Genomic DNA, 26,920 nt, shown 5'->3' with positions numbered 1-26,920 from the left:
AGCAATAGAATAATTAGCACTTATGGAAGGGATTTTTTTTTTCTGTTTCTTCCCTAAATGATGGGTTTCCCCGCTTGATTTTTCTCATCCCATATTTCTCCCTCAAAGCAGAAGCATTCGCTTTAAAATCTGTTGGTTGAATCTTCCTCCTCTTCCTTTTTAATAACCCTTAATGGACATTATACTCTACCTTCGTGTTTGTGTTTCTATCTTATGAAGACCTACTTTAAAACAGCAAATCAGACTACTACCCGTGTTTAATGACTAACCAAAACATTTACCCTTGACATTCTCAGCACCGCAATGATAATTAAGCAAAACAAACAGAAATGAAATGAAACTCAGGCAAAGTAGTTATTATTTTGGGATCTTTATTTTGGGATCAGAGCAGAAGCACCACTGACAGAAGGAAGCGGGAACTGCAAGCCCGTCCAGCGCACCAACAGTGAAACGCTGAATTATTTGTTAAACCTCCCAGCCACAACTTGTGACTTAAAGGTCACTTCAGAAAAGGAATCAAGGTCAGGCACCGCTAATCCCGCATCCGAGGCGGCCTTCCGTTTCTCCCGGTTTCTCATTTCTCCCAGTAACGCCGCGTTACGACGGCAGCGGGTGGGAACCGGATTGCTCGGCCCCGCTGCCCTTCCGCTACAGCCCGGCCCGGCCCTGCGGGACACTCTCCGCATCCACTCGTGACGCCGGGCCATCCGCGCTATCCCACGTCCACTGGGAAGACCGGGGTGCCCCGATCCGTACGGTGCGACCGGGGGCTGCCGCTCGGGGGCGGCGGGGCGGGGCAGCAAGTTCCCCAAACTTTGCCCCTGCGGAGCGGACGCTGACTCGCACCCGACACCGTTTCTAGCTCCGGCCCCTCTCCCGACCCCCGCACGCGGCGCGACGACACCCCCAACCTTTTCCCGGCGGAGCTCGGGCCGGGCCCCGCCGCGGTCACCGCCCGATAGGGGCGGGAACGGGGAGGAGCGCGTCGGGCCGGGCCGGGCCGGGCCGGAGCGGGCGGTGCCAGAGGGGCTAGGGGGAGCTCTGCACCTGATACACCGAGGAGGGATCGCGGCGAAGGAAGGAGGGAGGCAGCGAGCGACGTTGCCCGCTGCTTGCGAAGGCCTGTCCTCGCCGTTAGTCAGCGCTGGTTTCACTGCTTTTCTCCCGCCCCTTCGGCGCGGAGCTGGGCTTTCGCTCCTGCTCCCCTCGGGGCTGGCGGCAGCGCGTCCTCCTTCTCCTCCTCGTCCGTGTTCCCCACGGGCCCTATGGCTTCGTCCGGCAGCGGCATGGAGGAGGTGCGCGTCTCGGTGCTGACCCCGCTGAAGCTCGTTGGGCTAGTGTGCATCTTCCTGGCGCTGTGTCTGGACCTGGGAGCCGTGCTGAGCCCCGCCTGGGTGACGGCGGATCACCAATACTACCTGTCCCTCTGGGAGTCCTGCCGCAAGCCCGGCAACTTGGACAGCTGGCTCTGCGAGTCGACGCTGCACAGCGGTGAGATACGGCTGCCCTGGATCTGCCCCGGCATCCCCGCGCTCCTCTCCCCTCCGCCGGCGGCATCACGACCGCGCATCCCATCTCCTGCCCCGTCCCTCCGTCCGCCCTCTTACCTCGGTGGCCTCCTGCTCCTCCTGGTCTACACCCAGCGCACTGAGGCCGATACCCCCCCGTGCCCTGGCGGCCCCTCCAGCATACCCCGAGCCATCTCCGTCACCCTTGTGCCCCCGGGACTGGGTCCCAGCCCCTTCAGGGGGCCAGCCTGTCCGCTCCCTTCCACCCTCCACTGGACCAGAGCAGTGCCCGCGGCCCTGCTCCGCCACCTTCCTGCTGCCCCGCCGGACTTCCCGCGTCGTCCGCTGCCGCCCCTGCTCCCCGCCCTACTCCCTGCACTGACAGCCGCTGGGGAAGGTCCCTGGCACCTTTGTCCTCCCGACCTCTGCAGCCTTCCCCATCCCGACCTGCTTCGTCCATTCCGATCCTACTCCCGGTACCGGTGCTTCCCCCCTCCCCGCCCCGGGCTGCGCGGCCCCGATTCCACACCTCCCTGCTCGCAAGTTGGGGCGCGGGCTGCGGCAGTCCCTGTGAACGGCGGGAGCTGGGGGAACCGCGGCTCCGTCCTCGGCTCGTCCCTCCGCCCGCGGGATGGCCAGGGGTGAAGCGGAGGCGTGAGGTTGGATGCTGTGAGCGGCAGGGTTGGCTGGTGCCGTGTCTGCCCTTTGCCCTGTCCCCCTCAGGAAAGAGCTCGAGTTTGCGCTAGTTTTGATTGTCTTTCCGTGTTGTAGTTGTATCCATACAGTGAGAAGCTATATGAGAAGGGAGATCAAGTATTTTATAATCCCCCGTACCCCGAAATCACTAATCTTGGAAAGTTGGGGCTTCCTAAGGCAAACACGATTGTTATTTTGTCCAGAGCGAGCACGCCTGGAGTCTGGCTCCCTACATCCATCCCCCTGGGTTGTGCTTGTGTGTGTCTTTTCTGGCAGGTACTGATCTTTCCCTGGCCTTTCATACTCTTTGCCTGTTTGTCACACTACCCGTTTTGATTTCTTATTGCTCATTTGTTCTTAAGCTTTCTAGGATTTTGGTCATCGATTATTCTGTCCTTTTTTTTTTCTTTTTTTTTTTTTTAAATGTCATTTCACTGTTGCTTGGCATACTTAAAAAAAACGGTTGTGAATGATATAAACAAGCTGCCTGTTGAATATTTTTCAGTAAATTGTTTTGGTTTACATGGGTTGTTTTATTTACTTTATGCCTGATAGTAACTTTGGAGTCCCAGTAGAAACAAAGACAAATGAAACCAGCCTCTTCTCCACCCCCTTCCCCTTTTCATCCCCATCCGCGTCCTCCCTACACGCACGCTGGCGTTGCTAACTCATCCATTTGGATCACTGTGCTCTCCGGTGGGTAAATCATACAGGGACAAGATGTTGGGGGGGGGGGGGGGGGGGGGGAAGCAAGGGGCTTACTGTGTATTCTAGATACTTTCCTTTTTCCTCGCTTCTCTGAAATCTTTGTGTAGGTTCTGGGAAATAACCGATCTCTGCTTGAGTAGGAATTGCACAGGTTCCTTTGCTGCTGTGCTCTTGTTTTGTTTTGTTTTTTTTTTCCCTCCTGTCATTGTGTGGAGTAATATTTGAGGGTTTGAATTTGTTTGGGTTTTTGTTCCAAATCACATAATGCCAAAAGAAAATGTAAAGAAATGTCATTTTCAATCAGTTACCAGGGTATCTAGACAAACTTCACAGAGCTTTCTTTTCCTTCCCCAGTATAAGTGGAAATTTATGTAGGAATGTCAGCTTCTGCATGTCTCCTTAGCAACGTGAATCCTTTGTCCCTTCTCCATGTCTCCTGAAATAGTATCCCCTTGATTGAAGAAAGACTTTTCAGATGGCTTGAATGAGAACCTGCTTCAAATCCTGCCCCCCTTCCCAGTTTTGCACACACTTTATTGGGTTCCCCCATCAATCTGTCTGCCTGCCACACATACATATGTACACACACACACAAGTGAGACATTAAGACAGTGGAACAGCTTATGGAACAGCATAAAAGGACACTAATCTCTTTTGTTGCTTTATTGGTCACCTGTCTTTTATGGGAAGGTGGAAGATGAATGGGTGAGGATGGATACGAATGAAATGTAGTTTTGTTACATGTCATGCGTTCAAAATGTGTTCTCTGCTGGTGCTTCTTTTGTCCTGTGCAAAAATTCCTGCCTGTCCAGTTTTATTCAGGTTCCTTGTATGAGCTTTACTCATTTTCCTCAGATACTTTCCAGTCTGATCATGCCAGGTTTCACAAGCTACTGGGAAAGAAGCGAATTGTTGTTTTATTTGAGGTGACTGGAATAAACCTTTCACTTTCCTTATGTTTGGCACACAGTGCTGCACTCTGAGGAGACCTGGAACATGAGAAACTACTGTTCTCGCTTTGCCTTCTGCTAGTGTGTTAAAATATCCATTAAAGTCGGTAGGAGGCCTCCCAGTAAGTTCACCAAGTTGGACTGTGCTCATCTTTTAAGGCCATTTTTGTGCTTGCCTTAATATTTTAAGTGCACTTTCCTCCTACATAGAGAATCTAGCAAGCAGTATATTTTGGAGGTAGTGGAGAGCTCCCACAGGGAAAGCTCTTTAGCTTGATACCTCTGCAAAGAGCTTTGTAGCTAGCTAGCTGTGAAAAGCAGTAGTACACACAAGAAAAAGGCATCTTCACCCTTGGTTTTAAAGAGATTTACTTCATCATCCCTTGAAGGAGAGCACCTCAAGTGGCACCATCAAGGGCAAGCTCACACTGGAAGCTGTTAAAGCATGTTCAAGGTTTAATTAAAAACTTTTATTGTAATTAGATTTAGGACCCCTGACTGCTATCTAAAGGGCAATGTAGTGATGGAGAGAAGGAGCTGTACAGACCATGATTACATTGGCTGCTATAGCAGGAAATAATACCTTGTTTTTTCCTTGAGTGTTGCTGGTGCTTGGAGTATGTGTGTGTGCATTCATTCATTCATTCATTCACTGTTTTGAGAGCCTTTTTTATAGCTTGCAAGCAATCCCTTGCTCTCATATACTACTGGTAAAGTTGTGCAAGTACTTCATAATAGTGGTGGTTCAAGTATGTAAAATAGTTAATTTTTTAGAAATCTGAATATTATAAAATATTTCATCTTAATTTGCTTTTGTTATTTTTGGGTCTTTAGGGTGTAGGTAAATCATCTGTTCAATTCTTTCCTGTAATTTCAGAAAGGTATTCTTGCATATCCCTTGTCTCTCTTCCCTTGATGAAATTAAAAAATTCTCACTAATAGCAACATAAGGAGGAGCTGAAAAAACTGAAACTTACAGGGTTTGGAGTGTTCCTTTGGTGTCTTTGAAGGAAATACTTTTTTTTTTTGACCTTATTTGAAGTGGATTATGTCTAATTTGTGATGGTTCACTTATGGATTTATTAAGAGTTAAGAATTATGTATGAATATTTATTTCTATCACAGCATCTGCCTAAAATTAAGTGCATCTTATGTACAACTGTCTGGTGCATCTGTACCTGTGGACACAGTTGTCATCTCGCTGCGGAATTAATTACAGTAAATTTGAATTTGTGCAATAGACTGCAGCCATTATAGTTCACATAATGTTATAGCCACATAAGCAAAGATACACAAATATAGAATCATAGAATCGTTAGGGTTGGAAAGGACCTTAAGGTCATCTGGTTCCAGCCCCCCTGCCGTGGGCAGGGACATCTTACGCTAAATCATATCACGCAAGGCCTTGTCCAGCCTGGCCTTGAACACTGCCAGGGATGGAGCATTCACAACCTCACTGGGCAACCCATTCCAGTGCCTCACCAAATATGATGTGAAAGACATAAATTATTCCATAGAATCTGCTTTATAGGCAAACATTGTGTATTTTGTCTTTAGTACACATATTTGCTGTTCATAGAAAATAATGACTCCTTTGCAGCATTTCAGTTTATTGTGAAAATAGCTTACATAAGTTTGAATGGTTTCCATTCCAATTAGTTGTATTCATTCTGCTGGACAGGGATATGTGACTTTGTAACTTAACAATCTGTATATCTATTTATGGAACATTCAGGGTTTTTTTAAGATTATTATACTCTCTACGAACTGTCCATCAATGTTTGAAAAACAAAACATTCTTAAGGAAATACCTGCATCAGGGTGTCTGGACATGTTTAAACTTAGTGGTTAGCAAACCACTAAGCTGTACTTAAAACATAGTGCAGTAGAACAACTTGTGTCTGGTTTTACACGTATAATTGTGTTATAATTTGTTCTTAAAAAAAAAAAAGGCATCAGAGGCTGTTCATTCAGTAGCACTTGAAGGGGTTTAACCTTAATTATGCATTAGATGTAGATATGTGAATTGAAGTGGCTCAGTAGTCTTGGATGGTATCTGCTTGGTTTGAATTTAAGTTGTTCCAGGGGGAAATTGCTAGCTCAAAAGCAGCTTCCTCATTAGAAAATCTGGACCATTGCTCAGCGTTGATGTTGACACATATTTGTAAAAGGCTCAGCAAGCCTGATAGTTCACTATAAAATAAGAATGTAATTTTACTAAGTCTGAAAAAAGTGGTTCATGCAATGTAAGGAGAAATTAATAAAACATTCCTTCTGGTTTTGAAAGCTGTAGTCTGTCATTTTGCATATTACTCTCTTAATCATCCCCGATGCTTCATCTGAAGGTGGATATGAAATCAAAAGCCATATGACTTCAAACTCGGTATCTAAGACCCTGAGAAAGCTGATCTAACTTTGAAGTTGAGTGTGACTTGGAGACTGGCCTGGCTTTTCATGGGGAACTGGACTAGAAAGACCTCTGGAGGTTCTTCCCAACCTAAATTACTTTGTGATTCTGTGATGACTGATACTCTGTTTATGCCCAATGTCTACCTGATTCCTTCAGTGTATTCAGAATGCCTTGAATTTGTTGACTACCCCTCACAGTAGCCCTAGATAAAATGTGTTTAGATGTGCTCCCTCATTTACAAATGGAGCAGTTATTTTAGCCTCAGACTTCCCAAGCGCTGTGGGAGCAGCAGATCTGGAAGTCCTGTTTAGTAGTCTGGACTTTGCAGTGTGATGGAGGCTACCATTTCATCCACTGTTCTCCAATTAGCTAAGAGACATGGTTACAGCACATTTGAGTGTAATACATGAAGTTTGTATGTATTTATTTGGTCAGGTCAAGAGCACCACACGTCATCAGTGATAATACTGAAAAAAACCAAACCTAACCCCATAAAAACAAACAACAGAAAAAAGACTTCTAGCTTTAATGGGTTATTGTTACTGCTGTGTTCATTGCAATTTTAAAATCAGTAATGTATCCTGTTGCTTTAAATCTTGTGTATTATATAAAGAAGTTTTGCACCAGTAAGTTAAAAGATGTTCCTTGTGTTAGCAATAAGATAGTGGTTTAAATATTTGATGAGATTTTATATTTAGAATCACGGAGAGTAACCTTGTCTTTGCTACTGATTTATGGCCAAAGATGACCACATGAGATTCAAGGTAGAAAGCAGGAGACGGGATAAAGTGTATACAGTTATATTGCTTCAATTGCTTCATGTGTTTTTACTTGTTCCAATTCTGTAATATAAAGGCCATAGTTTTGATGGGAAGTACTCCTGGCACTATTTTAAATGCTAATTATTTTTTGCAAGGAACAATCGTATGAGGTATGAAAATTGCAAAAGATTGCCAATTTGCTTGAAGAACATCAGTAACTGTAGGAAATAATTGCATTCCTGCTCCAACCTGAAGTATACTTCTTCAGATTACTAAAATGTAGTAATATATATAGAAGAGGTCAAAAAAGGTGAGCTTTTCTTGAAAAGCTAGTATAACACATCTCCCACACGTCTTTCCTAATGACATAATTCTGAGATTTCCAGGTTTTTGTGAGGTTCTTGGAGTTGTAGATATGTGCATTTTTTTTAATTGAATGAATGAATATCCAATAATTAAAATGGCGTAGTAGTGAGCTAATCTTAGAAGAATGCTGTGTATCCAATGGAAGAAATGCCTGAGTACATGCTGTACTATTCTGTGAATGAATTATAGATTACATGGTTCTCTGTAATGCTGTGCTTGTCTTGAAGTCCTCTGTTGGCAAAATGATGTGCAAGGTATGCTGCTTTTAAATAATAAAGATTTATATAATGGTACAAATTAACTCTTTATTTGAGGATGAATTGCATTTAAAGGACTTTACTACATGATTTTAGAAATAAAGGCAGGCCATGTCTCGAAGAGTAGGTATACAACGTGCCCCATTTTCCCTCCAAGTGTATAAATTTTATATAAATAAGGCATCTAAGGTTTAATCTTCAGGAGGGATGCATGTCAGTGGGCAGATGAGTAAGCACCTGCTATGTTTCAGGTTGCTCATACATCTGTAACACTCCCCCAGGCATTAGACTGTCTTCTTGTCTTGCAAAATCCATCTCCTTTGCACAATAGCAGAGTTGCTTACCATATTTTTATTGCTTTTGTTCAGTCGGATCTTCTGTACAGATGGGAGATAAACTTGCTGCAGTGTCAAAGTACACAGGAAGTTTGAGTCCAGCAGTCTCAGGGCCACACATAGTCTGAGGAACATGGCAGCTATAAAAGAGACATCAAGCAGGTGATGTGTAGTTTTTTTGCAGAGACCACCCTGAGAAACTGAGAGCATTTCTGCTTTGTGTGCTGTTCACTTCTCTGGGAACCAAGCTATGTCCTGCATACTCAGTGGCATCTTTGGGTGGGAAGCAGGAGAGGTCCTCTTGCCATTGAAAGGTGAGCAGAGACTGCCTAATTATTCCCCTGGCTTAGCAAGCACCCCCTTCCCAGGCTGAGGAGGTTAGGTAGTAGAGCACTTAACTGCCCAGAGCATCCTGCCATCAGGGTGTTGCCTTCCCTGGAACAGATCCAGCCTCTTCTCCTCTGGTGGAGGTTTTCTTCCTGTGGAGAAAAGGAAAGCCATAGGAGAAACCCAAGCAAGAGGGACTCTATAGCTGGCTGGTTTTTCCCACAAAGGTGAGAGAGCCCTGAGTTTGGACTGACTTACAGTAGTGCTCAGCTTTTTTTTGTGTGTCAGTGCATGAACAGCTCCATGAAGTTAGAACAGACCAGTTATGTAAGGGGTGCTTCAAGACTCAGATTTGGATTCCCTTGTACCTATTTTTTCACAGATCTCATAGATCTCATGCCTCTGTTTTTCCATCTTGAGTCTAGTAGGCTGAAAAGGAGAGCAGTTTCAGTCTATCCTAGCAGTTAAGAAATTATTCTGGGAAATGGGAGCAGAGGTTTGAGTCTGGAGCTGGGAAGCAAAGACCTTGCAGTTTCTGAGAAGTCCTCTAGCTCCAGTATGTTGCTTCTAAGGAAGAGCTTTGTGCCTTTCCTCCTTCATTAGTCAGCTGTGGTCATTAGCATTCTGCATCTTGGCAATACACGGGTGTACCTGGGTTTGCACCCGTTAGCTGTTTCTTGGACACATCTCTGTGCTTGTTCACCTTTTCTTTGACTGGCTGTAAGTAACTGTCCATGCGTTGTCAGGATCACTAAATCATCCTGCAAAGTGTCTTGTACAGTAAGTGGAAAGTGACTGATGCCTTATATGGAGCCTCTGAATAATCCACAGCAGGGAATTAGGGATTTTGGTACCCAGCATAAAGTGCTCAAATTTCTGTCTGGGAGTTGTCAAAATTCTGGTGAATTTGAGCTATGAAACAGCCTCGCTCTTAAGCCCACTTGCTTTGTTCAAGACCTGGGTTATCAAGGGCTTTGTCCCATGTGCTGCTGTGTGTGGATGAAGGGTGATTTCTTAGGGACTAGCTCAGTACATAAATCTGGTGAAGAAGCAGAAAATAGTTTTGTGTCTTCCATGAACAGCTTCTTTTTAAGCTATCTGTGACCTCATGTAGTTATTTTGTGTGTTCAAATTCATGGCTTTCAGAAGAATGCTTTGGGGTAGAGTGAGTTCTGTCTTAAGGAAAGGCATTCAGCCACAGGTGGCTGGTTCCCATAGCTCTGGCAGTGCTTTTTAAGTGTCTGAGTGACTTGAGGATCCACTTTAGAAAAATCCTATTCTCTATCCAAAAATGTATGTCTGTGCGGCAGCTAGTGGTAATAAGCATACTATTCAAACTGACAACGTGCAGGCAATATTTAGTGTTATTTTTGTATAAGGGCTCACTGTAGAAAACTGGCTAGAGCAACTTACTGGATGTTTGATACGGATTCTGCCAGAAAGCACTTCTTGCTGCATTGTGCAGAAGCACATGCTACGGAGTCTCAAAGACTCTTGTCATGCTGGCTGTACAGGAGTGGAGGAGTATGCACTGAGTAATTTAGGGACACTGGGCTTCACAGCTTTAGCCTATATCTCCTTTGTCCAGAGCAGAATCCATCTGTGCAGCTCCTTAAAACCCATCATTTTGGCTCAGGTGAGGTTCCAAAGGACTGACTTTTCTGTGGAGTAGTGGCTTAACTTAATGGCCACTGCAGTACTCGCTTTACCTCAGTATATTGACTGAGTTCAGTAGAGCTTAGTTTTCCGCAGAAGTCTGTGCATCTGATCGTGCTGAAGAAAGAGGATAACTTACTGATTGTATGACAAATGTGCTTTCAGAAACTAGATGCTACTTTTGTGGTTTTATGTAATCACGCACTTTCTAAACTTTTGTTGACTATTTGATGACTAAGTTGATGGGTGTTTATAAACTTAGTAATAGTTTTGAATATGAAGCAATTAGGAGTATCTCTAGCTATCTTATTTATCTTAGTTGATTGTTATGACATTCAGTGGGTTATATTTAATTTCTTATGCGTGGGTGCCTCAACTTTCTATGCTGTACTTGACACGTTCTTTCAAATTCATTATTCTTGAATTTAAATGCTATAATTTCTAAGAATATTTATTGGCTGAGGGCAGGTACATGATAAGTGGAGGCTTTGCAATGAATCAGAAAAACTTAACTAAGAGTGTGTTGTGTTTTGTTTCTTACCAAGGTTTTGTTTTGTGCTAGAAGAAGCTTAGTCATTGCCTTCATCATGTAACAGCTGCATGCATTTTCTCACTTCAGCCTCTATGAGGAGAGGACTTCATGGAGAATCATTTTATGAAAGAAAGGAATACTTGATTAGTTTCCCAAGAGATTAATTCCGTTCACTTGCATTACCTGAAAGGTCCCTATACACAAATGTTTCACATATTCCCCAGTATTTTTTAATGTCCATTATTTCTTTTACTGTAGAGTACCACATATACGAAATATGTAATTTTTGGGGGAACTCACTGGAAACATGAATTCTATGACAATGCTAGACTTTTGCATTACTCTTTCTTGTGTTAAAAAAAACCCTAGCTATTAAAATAAACATTTCAGAACTTTGGGATGTTTTCTCCTTCTGTTATGGCTTTTCCTGATTTTATCCTAGTACAGAAGTATTATTTTGCCTATGAAACAGAGCAGATAGAGCTGGTCTTAATTAAAAATGAATATACAGCTTAAAGCCTTAGGTCATTTCATTTGGGGCGAAGAAGGGAGGAGGGTCACACGTTTCAATGTGCAATTAACCCTATGCTTCCATATCATTAAGAAACAGGCAGAATTTCCAAAGAGCAATCAGACCAAGCTGTCCTTACAAAAAGGCACTGACTTACTTGTCTATGAGAAATTAACTGAAAAGAAACAATATCATCATGGTTTGTGGGTCTGCTTTTTTCACCAAAGATGGTAATTCTAATAAATTTTACACCATATATGATTTGAAAATGTGTTAAGTACCTAGGTTCATGTTTATATTTATTTCCAAATATTGAAATCCACATCCCTAAACTAACAGGCAGATTTTTACAATGACACTATCATCACTGTCGGAATAGCAGTATATATTTCCCATGGTTATAGACACGGTGATGCTTCTTGTGTGGTACAAAAACATGTTTGGATTTTCAGACCTAGAAATAGTATACAATAAGTGAGACTTTCCTTAAGAAATCTGTCTCAAGTTGCTTAACAATTGTCAAAAATGCATTCGAGTTGTTTGGATGGGATAGGTGGCATCATCAGTGTAATTCTTAACATATTGCTGGAATGACAGAACGCTGAAAAAAGCTAAAGTTACGCTTTCTGTTGACTCTACAGTTATAAATCAACATAGCAACTTAATTTGCGTGTAGATGAAATGACAGTGATTTTTAAAATCTAAAACTTTATATGGTGGGAGTTCTTACACAAGAAGTGTTATTTAACTTTTTTTTTAGTGGATGTGTAGTGTAAATAAACTGTAGCAATGTACAGTGAAAAGTACTGACATGCATCCCTAAAGTGTACCCAAATTGTGTTTTGAATCCAGGAAACTAACAATTATTGTTTATAAGGTCCTGTTTTGCTCATGTTTATGCATGTTTCTATCTCTGTGAGAACAAGCAGTCTCACCAAACTGCTGAGCCTCCTGAACTGAGTATAGTATCTTATTTGCAAGATTGGTGCATGCCTAGAAATGGTGCAAGTGTATTATGGATACTCTAAAGTAGGTTTATGATGTTTATGTTCTGTGTACCAGTAACATAATGTAACAGAGCAATCTGCTGTACCAGTTTTGATGCTGTGTGTTATAAGTCATTCCTGGGTAGTCGGAGGAACATTACAGATTTTTACTGTGGAAAACTGCACTTGCTCTGTGTGGTTATATTGTTAGAATTATAGAATAGTTAGGGTTGGAAAGGACCTTAAGATCATCTAATTCCAACCCCCCTGCCATGGCCTCACACTAAACCATGTCACCCAAGACTCTGTCCAACCTGGCCTTGAACACTGCCAGGGATGGAGCATTCACAACTACCCTGGGCAACCCGTTCCAGTGCCTTACCACCCTTACAGTAAAGAACTTCTTCCTTATTATATCCAGTCTAAACTTCCCCTGTTTAAGTTTGAACCCATTGCCTCTTGTCCTGTTACTACTGTCCCTAATGAATAGTCCCTCTCCAGCATCCCTATAGCCCCTCTTCAGATACTGGAAGGCTGCTAGGTAGGTATCTAACAGAGTGTTTTTCTTTTCAGGGTTACTGATTCAGTTGTCTTTTGATGTTTCCTTTCTTTCATATAAAGTCTACTGGCCTGGAGTTTTTCCTCAAAAAGTAATTGCTGTTAAGTAGAAGGCTCATGCAGAAGATACTGCTTCCTTAGTCCAACATAAGCTTTATTCACCAGATCAAATGACTTCCAGAATTGAAAGTTAAGGTTTTTCTAAGATGACAAGGAGACTTATACATGTAGTTTCCCCAATAAGGGAAAATTCAGTCCAGTATGCTTTGTGCACTAGCATCTTACCGTCGTGATATTCTTTAACCAGAATCCCTCTTGGCTGCAGCTCAAGGCAAAGGCTGGTAGTATTGTATGCTCCTGTGAATGGAGGCTGGAGCCAAAATAGAGAGGCAGTTCCAGACACTGCAGCTCAGAGCACAGCATTCAATACCTGATCCTCAGCTAGTAGTGACGAACATTAAGAGCCTTGGTTTTGTCCTACTGTCGACATCACTGAGTAGGTTCTCTTACTCAAGAAATTAATTTTGTTTAAGTCGGTTTTTAGCTGGGAGCGTAGGTGTCTCCCAACACTCATTTGTCCTTTTCCCTCCCACATCAGTACTATAGTGAGGTAGTTTGTTTATTTTTTAACCTTTCCAAAACCCATAGATGTGTGTCCTGAAAGCAAAACTATATTCTGACCTCATGCTTATATCATTTTTACCTTAGTTATTTTCATTTTTTGGTGGTCTTACCAATGTGGTGGTTTTGGAAAGCAGTAGGATACTCAGCTTTTTTCCGTTTAGCTGCTACTCCGGTGTTGCACACCTTCTGTTTGTATTAGACTTTGGCATCTGATCAATATGAAGATAACATTTAATATTTTATTATTTATAATGGCTTCCAAAAATCTTAGTTTCCGAGTTTTCCTGTCTGGCATTTTAATTCGTTTCATCAATTTGGTATGGCTTTTAACTTCTGGGCCAATACGGATTTATGAGTCTAGTCTTTGTATCTATGTAATTTTCTAGTTCAAGGATGCCTCTCTTATTGTTCCAGAGCAGTCCATTCTGTTCATTTATTTCTGCATTTTATATCTGTAATGCACTCAGATATTGGAAGAATACTTTCTAAATCATCAGTGCACTAACCACTTGGTGTTTCTGAAGTATCATGTCAACATTAAAAACCACTTTTCATAACACTCCTAACCATAACTAAAATCACATTTTTATATCAATAATAGTAAAGCAGTTAGGGGACACAGCAGACTGGTGTTAGAGATTACATTGGTGATGGTAGAAGAACAAGAGATTGTTCCCAGCTTTGGATTTTTGGAGTAAAATAGCTTGGATGGTTGAGTACTTTTGTAAGTATTAGTAAACAACGTCTAGATGTCTAAAAAGAATGAAAATAAACATGTACTTGCACAAAGCCACCTTTAAATTAACTTTTTTTTTGAGCAATGCTTTTATAGCTTTCCTGTTCACTTTCTTCTTTAATCTCCATCCTTTTTCATATAATATATGAAGGCTCTTTGGTGATAATAGCTGCCAGCCTTCCATTCCCAAGCCTGACAGCTGCACTGTTGGTATCTTCAGCAGATTAGATCCTGCTTGAAACTGGATGTACTGTTTTTTAAAATACTGACTTTTGCCCTTTTCCGAAAAAGGATGTGGATTTTTGTCATTCTTCTTTTAGTAACCTCAATATCTCTAAATTTATTTTGGAAGTAATTAATCTCTTCTTGGAACTGTTGTCATGCATTTGGACATTTTATTCTGAATATTGTATGAGTGCTAGTATGTTCAAAGTAATGCGAGATGCATTGGATCTATAGGTCCTTTTCCCAAAAGCAGATTTTAGATCATCTTCCTTGTACTAATAAATAGGAGTGATCTGATTGTTTTTCTTGATGACTGTTATTGGAGGGAGAAAAGATCTTACTTAGCCTTCAGCAGAGAGAGGCAGCACAAAGCCCATGCCTTTCTAAAATCCTACGGAATTTCTTGAGTTAGATCATCAGCTCGCAAATGGATTTTTCATTTATGTGATGTAAGACTGCAAGGGTGTTGTTTATAACTGCATTCATTATGTATCAAAATAATTAGAAAATACACTGGGCCAAATTCAGAAGCTGATTTTGGGGAAAGAAAAGAAAAACTGGCACTTAAGGATAACTGATGTTTTAAAATGGAGATTTAACTCACTACATCTAATGTTTGTTAACCCCTCCCCCCCCTTTTTTTTTTTTTTTTTTGTATGGAGGGGATTTTTATTCCTTTAAACATCTTCCTACACCTTAGTCTTGTTAGTCATATTATGTGGCTTCCCAGGTACCAAGTGTGTATGATGAGCCTTCCTATGCCATCCTAATCAGCTCAAGTAGAGGTTTGACTTTCACTGTTTTATGTGAGAAGGTTACTGCAGACTGGGGGCTAGCTAGTTGTGACCCGGCTTCAATTTCTCATTCTAAATTGGACAAAAACCAGGGGACCAAATTATTCAGTCTTACTGGAGCCAAAATCCTAAAGAAGCCTTGGAAAAAGTGGGGGAGGTTGTAGCATTCTGCTCCTGAGTTGCATCTATTGTATAAAGGTGTTTCACTAATTAGGAGAAAAGAAATCTGAAGCACAGTTGTTTGTTTACTCGAGCCTTGATGCAGCCTTTTGTGTTCCTCATATTCTGTTTCTGTCTGACCTATGGACTTGTTTTACTGAAACTGCATTATTATTGTTTTCCTCTCTCTGTTTTTTTTCCCCCTAGACTGGCAGATAGCTACTCTTGCTTTGCTGCTGGGTGGTGCTGCCATTATTCTCATAGCTTTCCTGGTTGGGTTGATCTCTATCTGCGTGGGATCTCGGAGGCGGTTCTACAGACCAGTTGCAGTCATGCTCTTTGCTGCAGGTAAGCAGATTACTGGCAACGTGATGAGAGCAGCTTCGCTTTGATGAAGGAAGACACGTCCTTGTTCTGCATACAAATTCAGAGGCATTTGGTTTATTATTGTTAACTCCAGTGAGGTTTTTCAGGATACCAGGTCTGCACAGCATTAATCATTTTTGCAGTTGCACTGTTATTAGTTCATAAGAAATTATTTATTTGTGTTATATTTATTACTTTGTGAAGTACATGCAGCAGGGGATATAAAGGATAAATCTCAAAGTACCATTTTTAATCTGTGACTTTGTGCTTCTCGATGGCCCCATTTTTATTCTTCACACAAAGCCATTTCTATTATTTTAATGTTCTTCCTTTTATAATTTTAAAATGGGAAAATTAATTCCCAGATGTGAGCTCTTGAAGCCCTATGTGTGAAAATAAATAGGGTTATGTTGTAAAGTGTTTATGTATGCCCCTGTGCAACGAGGAATTAATTTCACTGTGTCAGCTTGCTTACTTAGTTATTAATTTAACAGGCTGTCATAGTGTAGTCCCTGATTCATTTTAAAAAACATGAAAATGGAACAGTTTATATAAACTATCACAAAATCTTAAGGGAGACCTATAAATCTGAACTGTCTGTAAGACTGTTCCAGTGAGGTGTAATTGCAATATCAAATCATCTCCTTTTATACATGCTGGTGTTCTGGAGCTTGGTCAGCACGGATGTTTTCTTTCTCCAAGCATAGTTTGCCTTCATCCTGTCACTCATATCTGCATTGGAGCCAGAAGTTTAAGCCTCTTCTGTTAGCCCATAATGAAGAGGATGACAGAACCTAGTCTTTTGGATGTATTATAAAAAGCCACTTGCAAAAATACAGAAAGATAAGGGAGCAGATTTTGCAGGGTATTCGGGAACGAAACGAAGCTTCGAGGAAGGCTCCTGCTGCCCCCTGCTGATAACGTTACCTTGGCTGAGCCACAGTGCTTCAACATGGACTTTTATTTGCTCTAGAGGTATTGATAAGTTATATTTCATTTGCTTTTAGGAAAAGAATGTAACCTAGGATCAGATTTCCTGAGTGGAAATAGTATCTTTTTGTTCTGTGTGTCACTTTGCTTGCTTGGTGGAAGGAATAAAGGAGCTAGTGCCATTATTTTAAAATTTAGTATTAATTCTGAGTTTACAAAGCACATTGGCCAGTTAACTTTGAAGGGAGTGGGACTGTTGAATTTCTGTAGTGTTTTTTTTGTTTGGCTTTTGAATTCATTTCTCATAATACTGTGTAGTAACTTAGCAATTACTCAGCCATACACTGCCTCTCTTGCCATATTTCTCATTTAGTATATGGTTAAGTTTGTACTAAAAAAAAAAAAAAAAAGAAAAAACTCTCCCCAAGAAAAAAATTCCCCAGATCCCACTGTTTATGTTAAAGGTTAATCTCTTCTCCTCTACACAAAATTAGTTCTAGTCTTTACTACAAAAGGTTGGGGGTAGAGGGGATTAATGCTTACTTGCATCATAAAGGAAAATACATTGCTGCTTTAGCTTATGAATGGTGTTCACCTCTTTCCTTTGCCTGTGCGCATGTGTTGTGTGCATACATGTTTTAAATAGCTATGACCCGAAGCATATAAGAAGAGAGATGATGAGGCCAAGACAGCCTGCTCCATTCTACTTTGTTATCTGGAAGATGTGAGGAGAATCCTTTTGGGATTTGACGCTGAAATTGTTACTGTCATTTCCTACAGATTTTATTTTTGATGTCAGCTATATTTAGATGTGAATATGGACTGATGTATCTTCAAAGAGTCATGAAGAGAATCCCCTACTGAAGAGAGGAAGGTTAAGATTGCAGCACAGTAGAGTTTGTGCCTTATGCAACTGTCCATGGATTCAAACCTTCACCTGGATTTCACAGAAGATCTCTGAGGATATACCTTGCCCTGACCTGTGGGTCTGCTTAGAAGACCAAGTGTTCTGTATGACTCTAGTTAGGAGTCTGACAGCTGCCTCTGGAAGAAGGACACGGGATGAATTGCCCAGAGACATTTAATGGTCTTTGTGGGTGTCAGGTAGAAAACATCACTGTATGGGAGAAGAGACAAAATATAAAAGTATTTTCCAGGCACTTTAGAATCCAAACAGTTGGCTTCAGGCATTTTTTCTTCTAGCTTTGATTTTTTTAACTTTTTTTTTTTTCCATCTCAGCTTCAGGTTTCAGTTAGCGACTCTGTAGGTGAGGAAAAAGATTGACTGGAGTGGAAGAGATGAGAAAGCAAAGGGACAAAAAAGAAATTCAACCTAGATACTGAGAATAAGCTATCAAGAGCTCAACAGACATGAATGTGTTTAAAATACACACTGTCAGCTCTGTGTAATGAAGAGAGAACAGGAATAACTCAGCTAATGGAAAAATACGAAGCATACAGAGCAGCAGTTGCGGGACACTCTTGCGTGGAGCCACCTTATACAGCTCTTCCCAGCTTTTTTTGCCTAGTAGAGGTCACTAGCTTATGTACTTGCTGGAGTATCTTGGTGATTATGAACCAAACTGGCCCTGAAAGCATCTGCGAAGTACAAGTTCATAAACTTGACAGTGGAGGAGTCTCACAATACAGTTACCAAACAAAAGAGTGCCAACCAAGTCTTAATTTAAGGATAGAAAGGGGAAGTTTAGTTGTTGAAAGTCCATAAAAGCAAACAAAAAAAGGTATTGAAAAGATATTTTTTTTTGCCTTTTGGGTCTATATTTTAACAGTTTTAACAATGTTTGTAAGAATAACCTGTTGAAGTTAGTAAGTTTTGAGACATTTCCCAGGATGTTTTTTACATGTAAACTAGGGAAGCAGTGTCTAAGTGAAAGTATTGTAGGTGAGAGAGTTAAAAAAGGACAACAATTAATATTTGGAGAATATTTAGAGGATGTATCTTTTTCTTCTGACAGAGAGTTAGAGCACAGTCTGGCTGGATTGCTTCCTGAGTTCTGTTTTGATAGTGATGTGGAAGATAGAATAAAAGTCTACTTGTCAAATTTTACAATGTAAGTAGAAAAAAACGCAGATACGTTAGAGGACAGAATTGGATTCTGAGAAATTGATGGAATGGTCTGAAAAAGTCGGACTGTAGTACAAGTTGCTACAGGGTGGCAAAAAGTGTCATAGCATCAAAGAAATATTGATAGGAAAGAGAATTTGTAGGTCATGAGTGCCAACCTTCTTGTTGAGGCAGGACAGTCACTAACATTGGGTCAATCAGCTGCAGCTTTGTCTGGACCACTCTGGAAGAGCTCCAAGGGTGAAGATTCCACAACTTCTCCAAGCATGTTGTCCTATGCCATGTTACCCACCTTATGATACATTTCTTAATGTCCATCCTGAATGTCTGAAACTCAGATTTGTGTCCATTGCCATTATCTTGGGTTGCCATTATTTCAGGCGCCATTACCTTTGGTCACTACAAAGAGTGTTGTTTGGTTGAGTTTTTTTCTATCATTGTTGCAGCTACATTTTCAGGTAGCTGTAGGCTGGTTTGAAATTACTCTTTAGCTGCCTCTTCATGAGTCTAAATAAACCTAGCTCTCTCATCGTCTTCACAAGAATAGTGTGCTACAGGATTCTGGTTATCTTGGCAGCCCTCTGGACCCTTGTCCTTTGGTTGGTGAAGCCATGTTCACTTGTGATGGCCACTTTGTTTTGCATCTGCTTGGAGGTGGACTCCAAGATGATGTACGCCATAATGACTCCAGGGATTGAGTTGAGGTTGACCATCTTATGATTCTGTGGATTTTTCACTTCTAGCCTTTGCAAAGATGGTCACAACATTAACCATTTCCCAGTCATCTGCATATTTCCTGATCACTGTGATTTTTCGTAGATGATAGAGGGCTCATGATGACGTTAGCCAACTCTTTCATTACCCTTGGCTTGATCCCATCTGTTCCCATCAATACGGATGCTACTCCTAAGTAGTTCTTGCACTGCTGATCTGCTGACACCCTCCCAAACCTTGTCACTTTCACTTAGAGATCTTGGAGAAGGTGTCTCAATGCATTATCTGTTGCTAGACTGGCTTTCCTGTCTATCATTGTATAAATATGTTTGCTGAACTTCATTTTGCAACTAATGCACCTGTGGAAATTCTTCCTTATTACCCTTTTTCCGTTTCCTGGCTTAATGTGAGCTCCAGATGGGCTTCAGCCTTCCTGAGTTTGTATCTAAGTATCAAAACAGTATTTTTATACTCCTGTCATCATCTGTCCTTCATTGAGAAGCTCTTTGTTGCCTCCTGCTGAAATGCCTGGTCATCTGTGTAGTGGAGTAGCCTGTGCTTGACCTAGCAGTATTTTAAAAATCAGCACTGACCTCCTTTCTCTTCATGCTGCTTCCCAATTAATTGCACAGGTTGTATTAAATACAAACAACTTCTTAGAGAGCAGTTGCATGTGTGTTTATCTTTGAAACTTCAACACTCATTGGTTATTAATGAAGTGCTTTACCCATATGAATGAACAGGAGGAGTCGCAGAGGGGGCAGAAATACTAGGAGCGCCACCATTTTCGCAAATATAGACCGGTTAGAAAGGGCACAGCATAAGTTTCTTTTTGGCAGCAAAACTGTTTTAGTCAAACATTTGAAGAAAAAACCCAAGATGACTGAAATTAAATGTTGCTAGTTTTAAAGCATTTGTTATGATTTCTGGTTGTTTAATATGGTAAGTATATATAATTACATGCATTTAATGTAAATGGAATAAAACTAGTATTTCTGTTCCTGTGCAGTTGTCTTGTAAGCATCATAATGCTAGTCATGAAAATTGATCTAAGCTTGAAGGAAGTAGCCTGGTTTGAGATGACTGGTGTTTTTCGAATAGCATTTTGAAGTGGAATTTTTTTAAGATTTCTTTTGCAGCCTTTTTTTCTATGTGAAAAGACTAGTGCTTCTGAAGAAAGGTATTCGGCACACTTCCCATAAGCAGGTCAACATAACGTGGAGTGTCTTTATATTCATCAGAAACAGATCAGTAGTTGTGAGCATTGTTTTTAACGTCTTTTGGGGCCATACTGGTCATTTTTCGTAACTTCACTAACTTGTTTCTAGCCTACGCAGTTTTCTTCCCACTCATTCTAAAGGGAGAAACAGTGACAGGAGGCAAAAATAGTGCAGAGTGATAAAAGTGCTGTGCAGCGTGGCTGTCTCCACTGGCCAGTTGCTGCCAGCGCTTTGAGTTTTACAATAGTGTAGCTGGACAGTAGCACAAAAGCAAGAACCCTCACTATAAAAATGTCTAAAATACCTGTCATGGGTGTTGCTGCTTTGGCAACTTTTGTATTACAAAATAATCACTTTTTTGTTTTTGTTGCCACAAGTCCAATCTGTAGATTAAAATTCAGTGTACTTCATATTTTAGATTGAGGGAAGGTGGAGAGCTTCCTTGGTTGTCCCTTGACACAGACATACACAGAGAAGCGTCTGTATTGATTCAGCAGAGTTGTTGCATGTTAAGGAATCCACTGAAAAACCTGTCAGTTTTTATTCATCTTAGGAAATCCTTTTTAACTTTGAATGGTCTTAAAGATGTGCCTGAAAGCTGAACATATGTTCGGGTGGTTTGAAGTATAATGATGTTCTCTTTATGCAAAAGTGGAATACATAATCTTTTCATATGAGTGGGTGCTTCCTCTAGTTATAACCTGTCAAAATTTTTCCAGTGTTGCACAGTGTATTGTAAGCTGGGAGAAAAAAAAATATTGAAATGGAATAACACAGAATAACACTTCAATAACTTCAGGATTAAAAAAATCCTGTGGATTTTTGTATCCACATCAAAAAATCCATTACCATTATTCAGATTGTCAGTCTCAGGTAAGAGTCCCAAGACTAGTCTGTAAGCTAAGGGCAGGGGGGAGTTTCCAATGAATGTTTTATAGTGTTATGGCAAAATGTGTAATGAACACTGGAAACCATCTCCCTGTACCAGTCCTATCCAGAGGATAGGTAAGCGTTAGTCTTCAGGGCTAATGAAAGGTGCCAGTTTGACAACACTAAAGTGTACGTGTGGGAACAAAATGGCAATGACAGATTTTGAGTGTGTGTGGAATGTTCAAGCAGGAGGAGAATAAAATTATTTCGTTTTCCTGTATTTTCTCAGTGTGATTTCAGAAGGACTTCTGTAGTCCAGAGTAGTCTTCGTCTCTGTTATCTACTGGCCTTTTGTGTTGGCGCTGGCTTTGAAACAATTCTCTAAACAGTGTTTGTTCTTCTTACAATACCTAATTAACTGTACAGAATGACCTTGCCAATGTTAAAAAAAAAAAAAAGAAGTAGCTATTATGGCATTACACTGTATACCATTGAACTTTCATCAGAGTGTATCTCTCTGAGGCTTGCAAATGCTTATGCATGTGCTTAACTGTGTGGATGTGCCCAGCCTGCTTGTAATCGGTGGGCTGGGGTAGTTTGCAAGAGGCAGTCACGGACTGGAGTCTTGAAAAATTGCTAGTGTTACATGTTGGAGGGAAGCACTGTCATAAGGCCATATTGTGTATTTGAGGGGCAAAAAGGATGTTTTGTATGTTCCTGTGATATTTAGTCTTGTGAGAAGCAGAATTAGGGGCATGAGGATTTGCTACATCATGTGGCTTGTTCTTATCTTCAAGTATAATTTTCCCCTGCTTACCATAGAAACTGTTGTCCCAATTTTCTGTTGAGTGTGCCTGAATTTAAAAGGGAATGTGTGCCGATGAAACTAAAATCTTGTGAAAATTTGGGGGATTCATCTGTGTATTTTCCTTTGCAGATTACTGTATGGGGGTGGGTTTAGTGGTTTGAGTGTTGGTTGGGTTTTTTTTTTGGTTTTTTGTGGGTTGTTTCTTGGGGTTTTTTGGTAGCACAGCATTTAACAGGTTTCCTGAATTCCAGTGCAGATGTGTGGATCAGGCTGCATGAGATCTGGCACTCTCAGAGACAGTGCTGTAGAAATAACTATTTTTAAGCTTTTTACTGCCTTGCATTTGATCTGTTTTATTAGCTTTTTTTCTTTTATTTTTTCCTCACAAAGCTCTTCTAAGAAGAAGCACTTCCAAGTTCGTTATACAAGGCAATGTTTTGCCAGTAGGAAGTCTCGTGACTGATCAAACTGTATAGATCCCTTGGTGTTCTAACAATAGCAGTAATTCTGATTACAGTACGCAGTAATGCTCAGTCTCTACTGAGCATAAATATGTATAATATGTATTGCCTGCTACAACGAATTATTTCTAGGCTAAGTAAATTATTTTATTCCGAGCTATATTTCTCAATAGTCATTTATTCTTGATTCTCATTTTGACTTACTTATAGCTATAGAACAAATGAGCTTAGTTTTGTTGTTATGGAAGGAATAATGACTGCAAACTAAAACACTAAGAGACAGAAAAGAACTGGGGAAAGATTGGTTTCATTGTTTATTTTGTGGATATCTGACAGGTCATTGTTAACACCATACTGAATGTTTTCATCAAAGAGGGAATGTTGAAACTGCTGTGTTCTTTGTGAATGAAATGAAGGTGATATTTTTTACCAAACAGAACAGTACTTACAAGCTTAACATGCACCAAGAGCATTTAAAATATGAGTTTCAGTTATGTAATGTTTTCCTTATTTTATGGAAACTAATAGAAGGCTTCTTCTGACATTTGTTTTTTTTTTCTCTTTCAGTTGTTCTTCAGGTATGCAGCTTAGTCCTTTACCCAATCAAGTTCATCGAAACAGTCAGCTTGAAAATATACCATGAGTTCAACTGGGGCTATGGCCTGGCTTGGGGTGCAACTATATTTTCATTTGGGGGTGCCATTCTTTATTGCCTGAACCCTAAGAACTATGAAGACTATTACTAGAATCATTTAATGAAAGAAAAATAACAAAAGGATTACCCCATATTTTCTAACTCACAGTTTTTTTAGAACACTTGTGGAGCACCAGTCTGCTCAGTTGATACAGTAGCCTTTGCCTTTTGGGTGTGAACATTGTAACCAGCTTTTACAACCATTTAAAAGAACTGCAAACACTAGGATTGCTGATCTTATATAGGCAGATGCTGCAAGCTGCTGATATATAAGCTTCATTTTTCTGACAACAAGCAAAAGGATCTACGTTTCAGCTATCATTGTGGAAAAACTAGTTGGAATGAGAATGCAATGCCAGCATCTGCTATTGCCTTCAGGAGAGCAGCTGATATAAGCTCCATTGAGAAGTTTCCCTGTATCATAGAGGAGTCAGATGTCTGATAAGCAGGCAGTGGCTCTTGTACAATAGGCTGTGTTGGCCCCTTGTTACATGCTCAACAAAGCTCTTAAGGAATTAGTTGCAAGTGACTGTGGTGAAGGCAATGAATGTAACTGGTTAATGACTTGTCTAATATCTGCATTCAGCAGTCTTCTGGGAGAAGAATAAAAAAAGCCCAAACCCAAAACAAACAAGCCACCAACCTCACAGGATTTCATGAATTGGTAATTGAGATCACTATGCCAGCTGTAGCAGATTGTTGAAGGGAGTCCAAACCTGGAGACATGTGTTTCTGACTGTGTAATCAGAAGTCTCAGCTCTGAGTATTTTGCTGGAAAGGTGGAGAAAGGGGGGGAGTAGAAAAAAGACCTCATCTGTCCCTGAGGCATCTAAAATGTATGAATGAGTTGTAGTTGTCCTAAGTACCTGTGTAACTTTCAAATGCTGTCATGAAAAGAATGCATATGGAACGAGTTCAATTATATTTTTGAAAGATACTCGTTAGTATAAATATATATAATACAAATATAAATGCAGAGGGAAAGAGATGATTAGTCTTAAAGTTGTAGTATGAGCTGTGATGCAATGGTTAAAATACTAACTTTATGCACATTCTTGAAAGTCTTGGATTGGTACCCTCAATTTTGGTTGGTGTTACAAAATAAACATAAAATGGTTTGTCTTATGTATATGCCCTTGTAGACTCTGTGTTACGGAAAATGCTTAAAAGTTCACATCAAGTTAAGGTAGAAGTGGACAAAAGAACTACTTGCTATTCCATGTGTCATCTAGTACTTACTAAAAATTCTTTTCTAAGGGTGTTTCAAAGAAAAAAAAATGCCATTTTAAAAAAAATCTAGTTAGGTTGTGAGTGTCTCTGATCATCAAGAATAGAACTGAGACCCTGTCATGTCCATGTTAAAACATTAGTACTTCAGGAGGTAATCTCTTGGTTTTAAAAGCTGAGTTTATAATGGCTGATGACCATGTAAATCTGATTACTCCTTGCTTAGTATGTTTCCCACTTAAAACATCCAGGGGCTGTACTCATGAAATGAAACCCAAGATAAAATAGAGAACTTTCACATGAATTTAGTCTGCATCACTTTTATTTTTATTTAGATATTTTTATTAATTATGAACATATTTTTATACAATTCTAATCTCTAGAAATACCTATTTTTTTTTTAATGGAGAAATTTGAAATATATTCTATGTGGACCTCTGCAAAAGCAGGTATGCTGGGGTTGCACATTGACCTCTACACAAATGATTTTGCTGGTTCCACAGAAAAGACTGCTGAATTACTCGATGTTAAGACCACATCTACAGTTTAAATGCTTGTTCTGCTCTTTGCAGGGCATAGAGGTTCTGCAAAGACTGTGGGAGCACAGGGCTGCCTTTAGGAGGTTGTTGTGGAAGTATTGCTGATGTACAAAGATGGTTTATAAAACTCTGGGTCTCTCTGTTAAATATTTATTACCATGGCAGAGTATTCCATATCAGCAGTCTTCCTAGGACCAGTGGTGAGCAGAGCAAAATAACAGCTTGACTTGGAAGGGATTGTATGGCAATGTCTAGAGAACAAAAAAGGATGGGGGCAACAATCAGGCCCACGTGTTTCACAGGCACCAGACAACTTTTCTTTTTTTTCCTGAGGCTGACTTTAAGATGGATATTCAGTATATAGTTAAATCTGTATCTTTCTGAACAACTGTGTAATTCTACTTTTATTTAGCAGCATGGAGAATGTTGTAGTTTGACATGGGTTTTAGGTTAGCATAGAGAAACTTGCTGCGAGATGTCTGTTTCTTTCTAGAAGGATGGTGTTTTTTGCTGACATTGGGTGGCACTTCACCTGATCTAATAAGAAGGTACAGTGCTGACTCCATATCGTATCCCACTAATTTATCAAATCATTTTTCTTTATGTAGAGCTTGAGTAAAAACACCTGTCAAGCCTAAGGCATATGTAAATTAACGACATGCACTCTGAAAGGCATGTGGTGTTAATATGAAAGGTATTCAGGCAAAAGATTTACAAATGTGAATGCCTAAAGACAAGGTTCTTCACTCATATTTGAGTCAGAGATCTGATTTTCAGTCTCAACACTTGCTTTTCCTCTTGAAGATAATGCAGTCTATTAGGACCCACCTCTCAAGCTCCTCAGGTTGTTTGTGTTTGGGCGTCTAATATATGTGTTTAGGTACCTACCTTTAACTTAAGTTCGTACTGCTGTTTCATTCCTCCCCTCTCCTTACCATTGCCGATTTTGCCAAGTGTTCCGTTTCTCAGCACTGAACTAAAATAAACATTATGCTAATTTTCTTTTTTTTTTTTTCCTAGCCACAAAAAAAGATACGTATCTGTGTCTGGATTGTATGTATGACAAATTAATCATTTTGTATGTTGTGCTTGTGTCATGGCACCATTATTTCAGTTTTTTTGGCTTTATCTCATTGGCAGGATGACTCTCTCACAACAAATCCATTGTTTTTCTTCCAAATAAATATGAATATATAGCAAACTTGCAAGCAGGGCTAGTTATTTGTATTTTTTAAGCTTGAAGTATACCATCCGGTGCTCATAAGTACCTAGCACCTCTTCTGGATTTCTTGCACAACTTCATTTAGCTTTTGTAAATTTTAAAAACTAATATAGAGAGACCTATGTGTTTGAAATATAAATGATATATATATGGATTAGCATGTAACTGTATATTATTAAACATGCAATGAACTGACTGGTAAGTGAAGTCTAATCTTATGGCTAGCAATGTAATTTATTCAGACTGTATTTTTGTACAGCGCAGTGCACACTAACCTATTGCCTCTGTGTCCTCTATAATGCCTAAAACTGTGCCTAGAAATTCCATTTCTGTCTTTAAAGGAAAAAAAAAAGATAACTAAACACTTCATGTTGTTGATGGTATGGGTTTTTCTGATGTTATTTATTTTTGAGAAGTGTATGGTATGTTTATTAAATTAATCCATCAAAATATGATTTGTTTTAAATGGTCATTGTTAGCAGGAAAAGACACATGAGTTTTTTTATCAAAACTTTTAAGTTTGTGGTTTTAATACCATTTATGCATTTCACTATTTTTGTAGCTTACATAGTTTTATGTGAAAAAGTAACTGAAATAAAAAAAAACAACTGTTACACAAACCAAAACATGCCTGTTTTGCTCTAAGTAGAATATGTACACAGCTGAAATGACATAGTTGTCTGT

The 26,920-nt window shown here is 40.2% G+C and overlaps 1 protein-coding gene across 1 annotated transcript; it reads left to right on the top strand.

Annotated features, from left to right (window-relative positions):
- The first annotated feature begins 1,068 nt into the window (after positions 1-1,068).
- On the top strand, positions 1,069-26,717 carry TMEM47 (transmembrane protein 47). The gene is made up of 3 exons (XM_062608110.1): positions 1,069-1,491; positions 15,307-15,447; positions 23,122-26,717. The coding sequence occupies exons 1-3, from the start codon at positions 1,266-1,268 to the stop codon at positions 23,298-23,300; spliced, it is 546 nt and encodes a 181-aa protein (XP_062464094.1). The 5' UTR covers positions 1,069-1,265; the 3' UTR covers positions 23,301-26,717.
- Positions 26,718-26,920: the final 203 nt, after the last annotated feature.

The sequence above is a fragment of the Pezoporus occidentalis genome, unplaced genomic scaffold (genome assembly GCF_034315485.1).
Source record: "Pezoporus occidentalis ecotype Australia unplaced genomic scaffold, CSIRO_AGI_Poc_V1 ctg129, whole genome shotgun sequence".
Classification (NCBI taxonomy): domain Eukaryota; kingdom Metazoa; phylum Chordata; class Aves; order Psittaciformes; family Psittacidae; genus Pezoporus; species Pezoporus occidentalis.
Note: the sequence above shows the minus strand (reverse complement) of the source record. Positions and strands in the feature narration are given on the sequence as shown.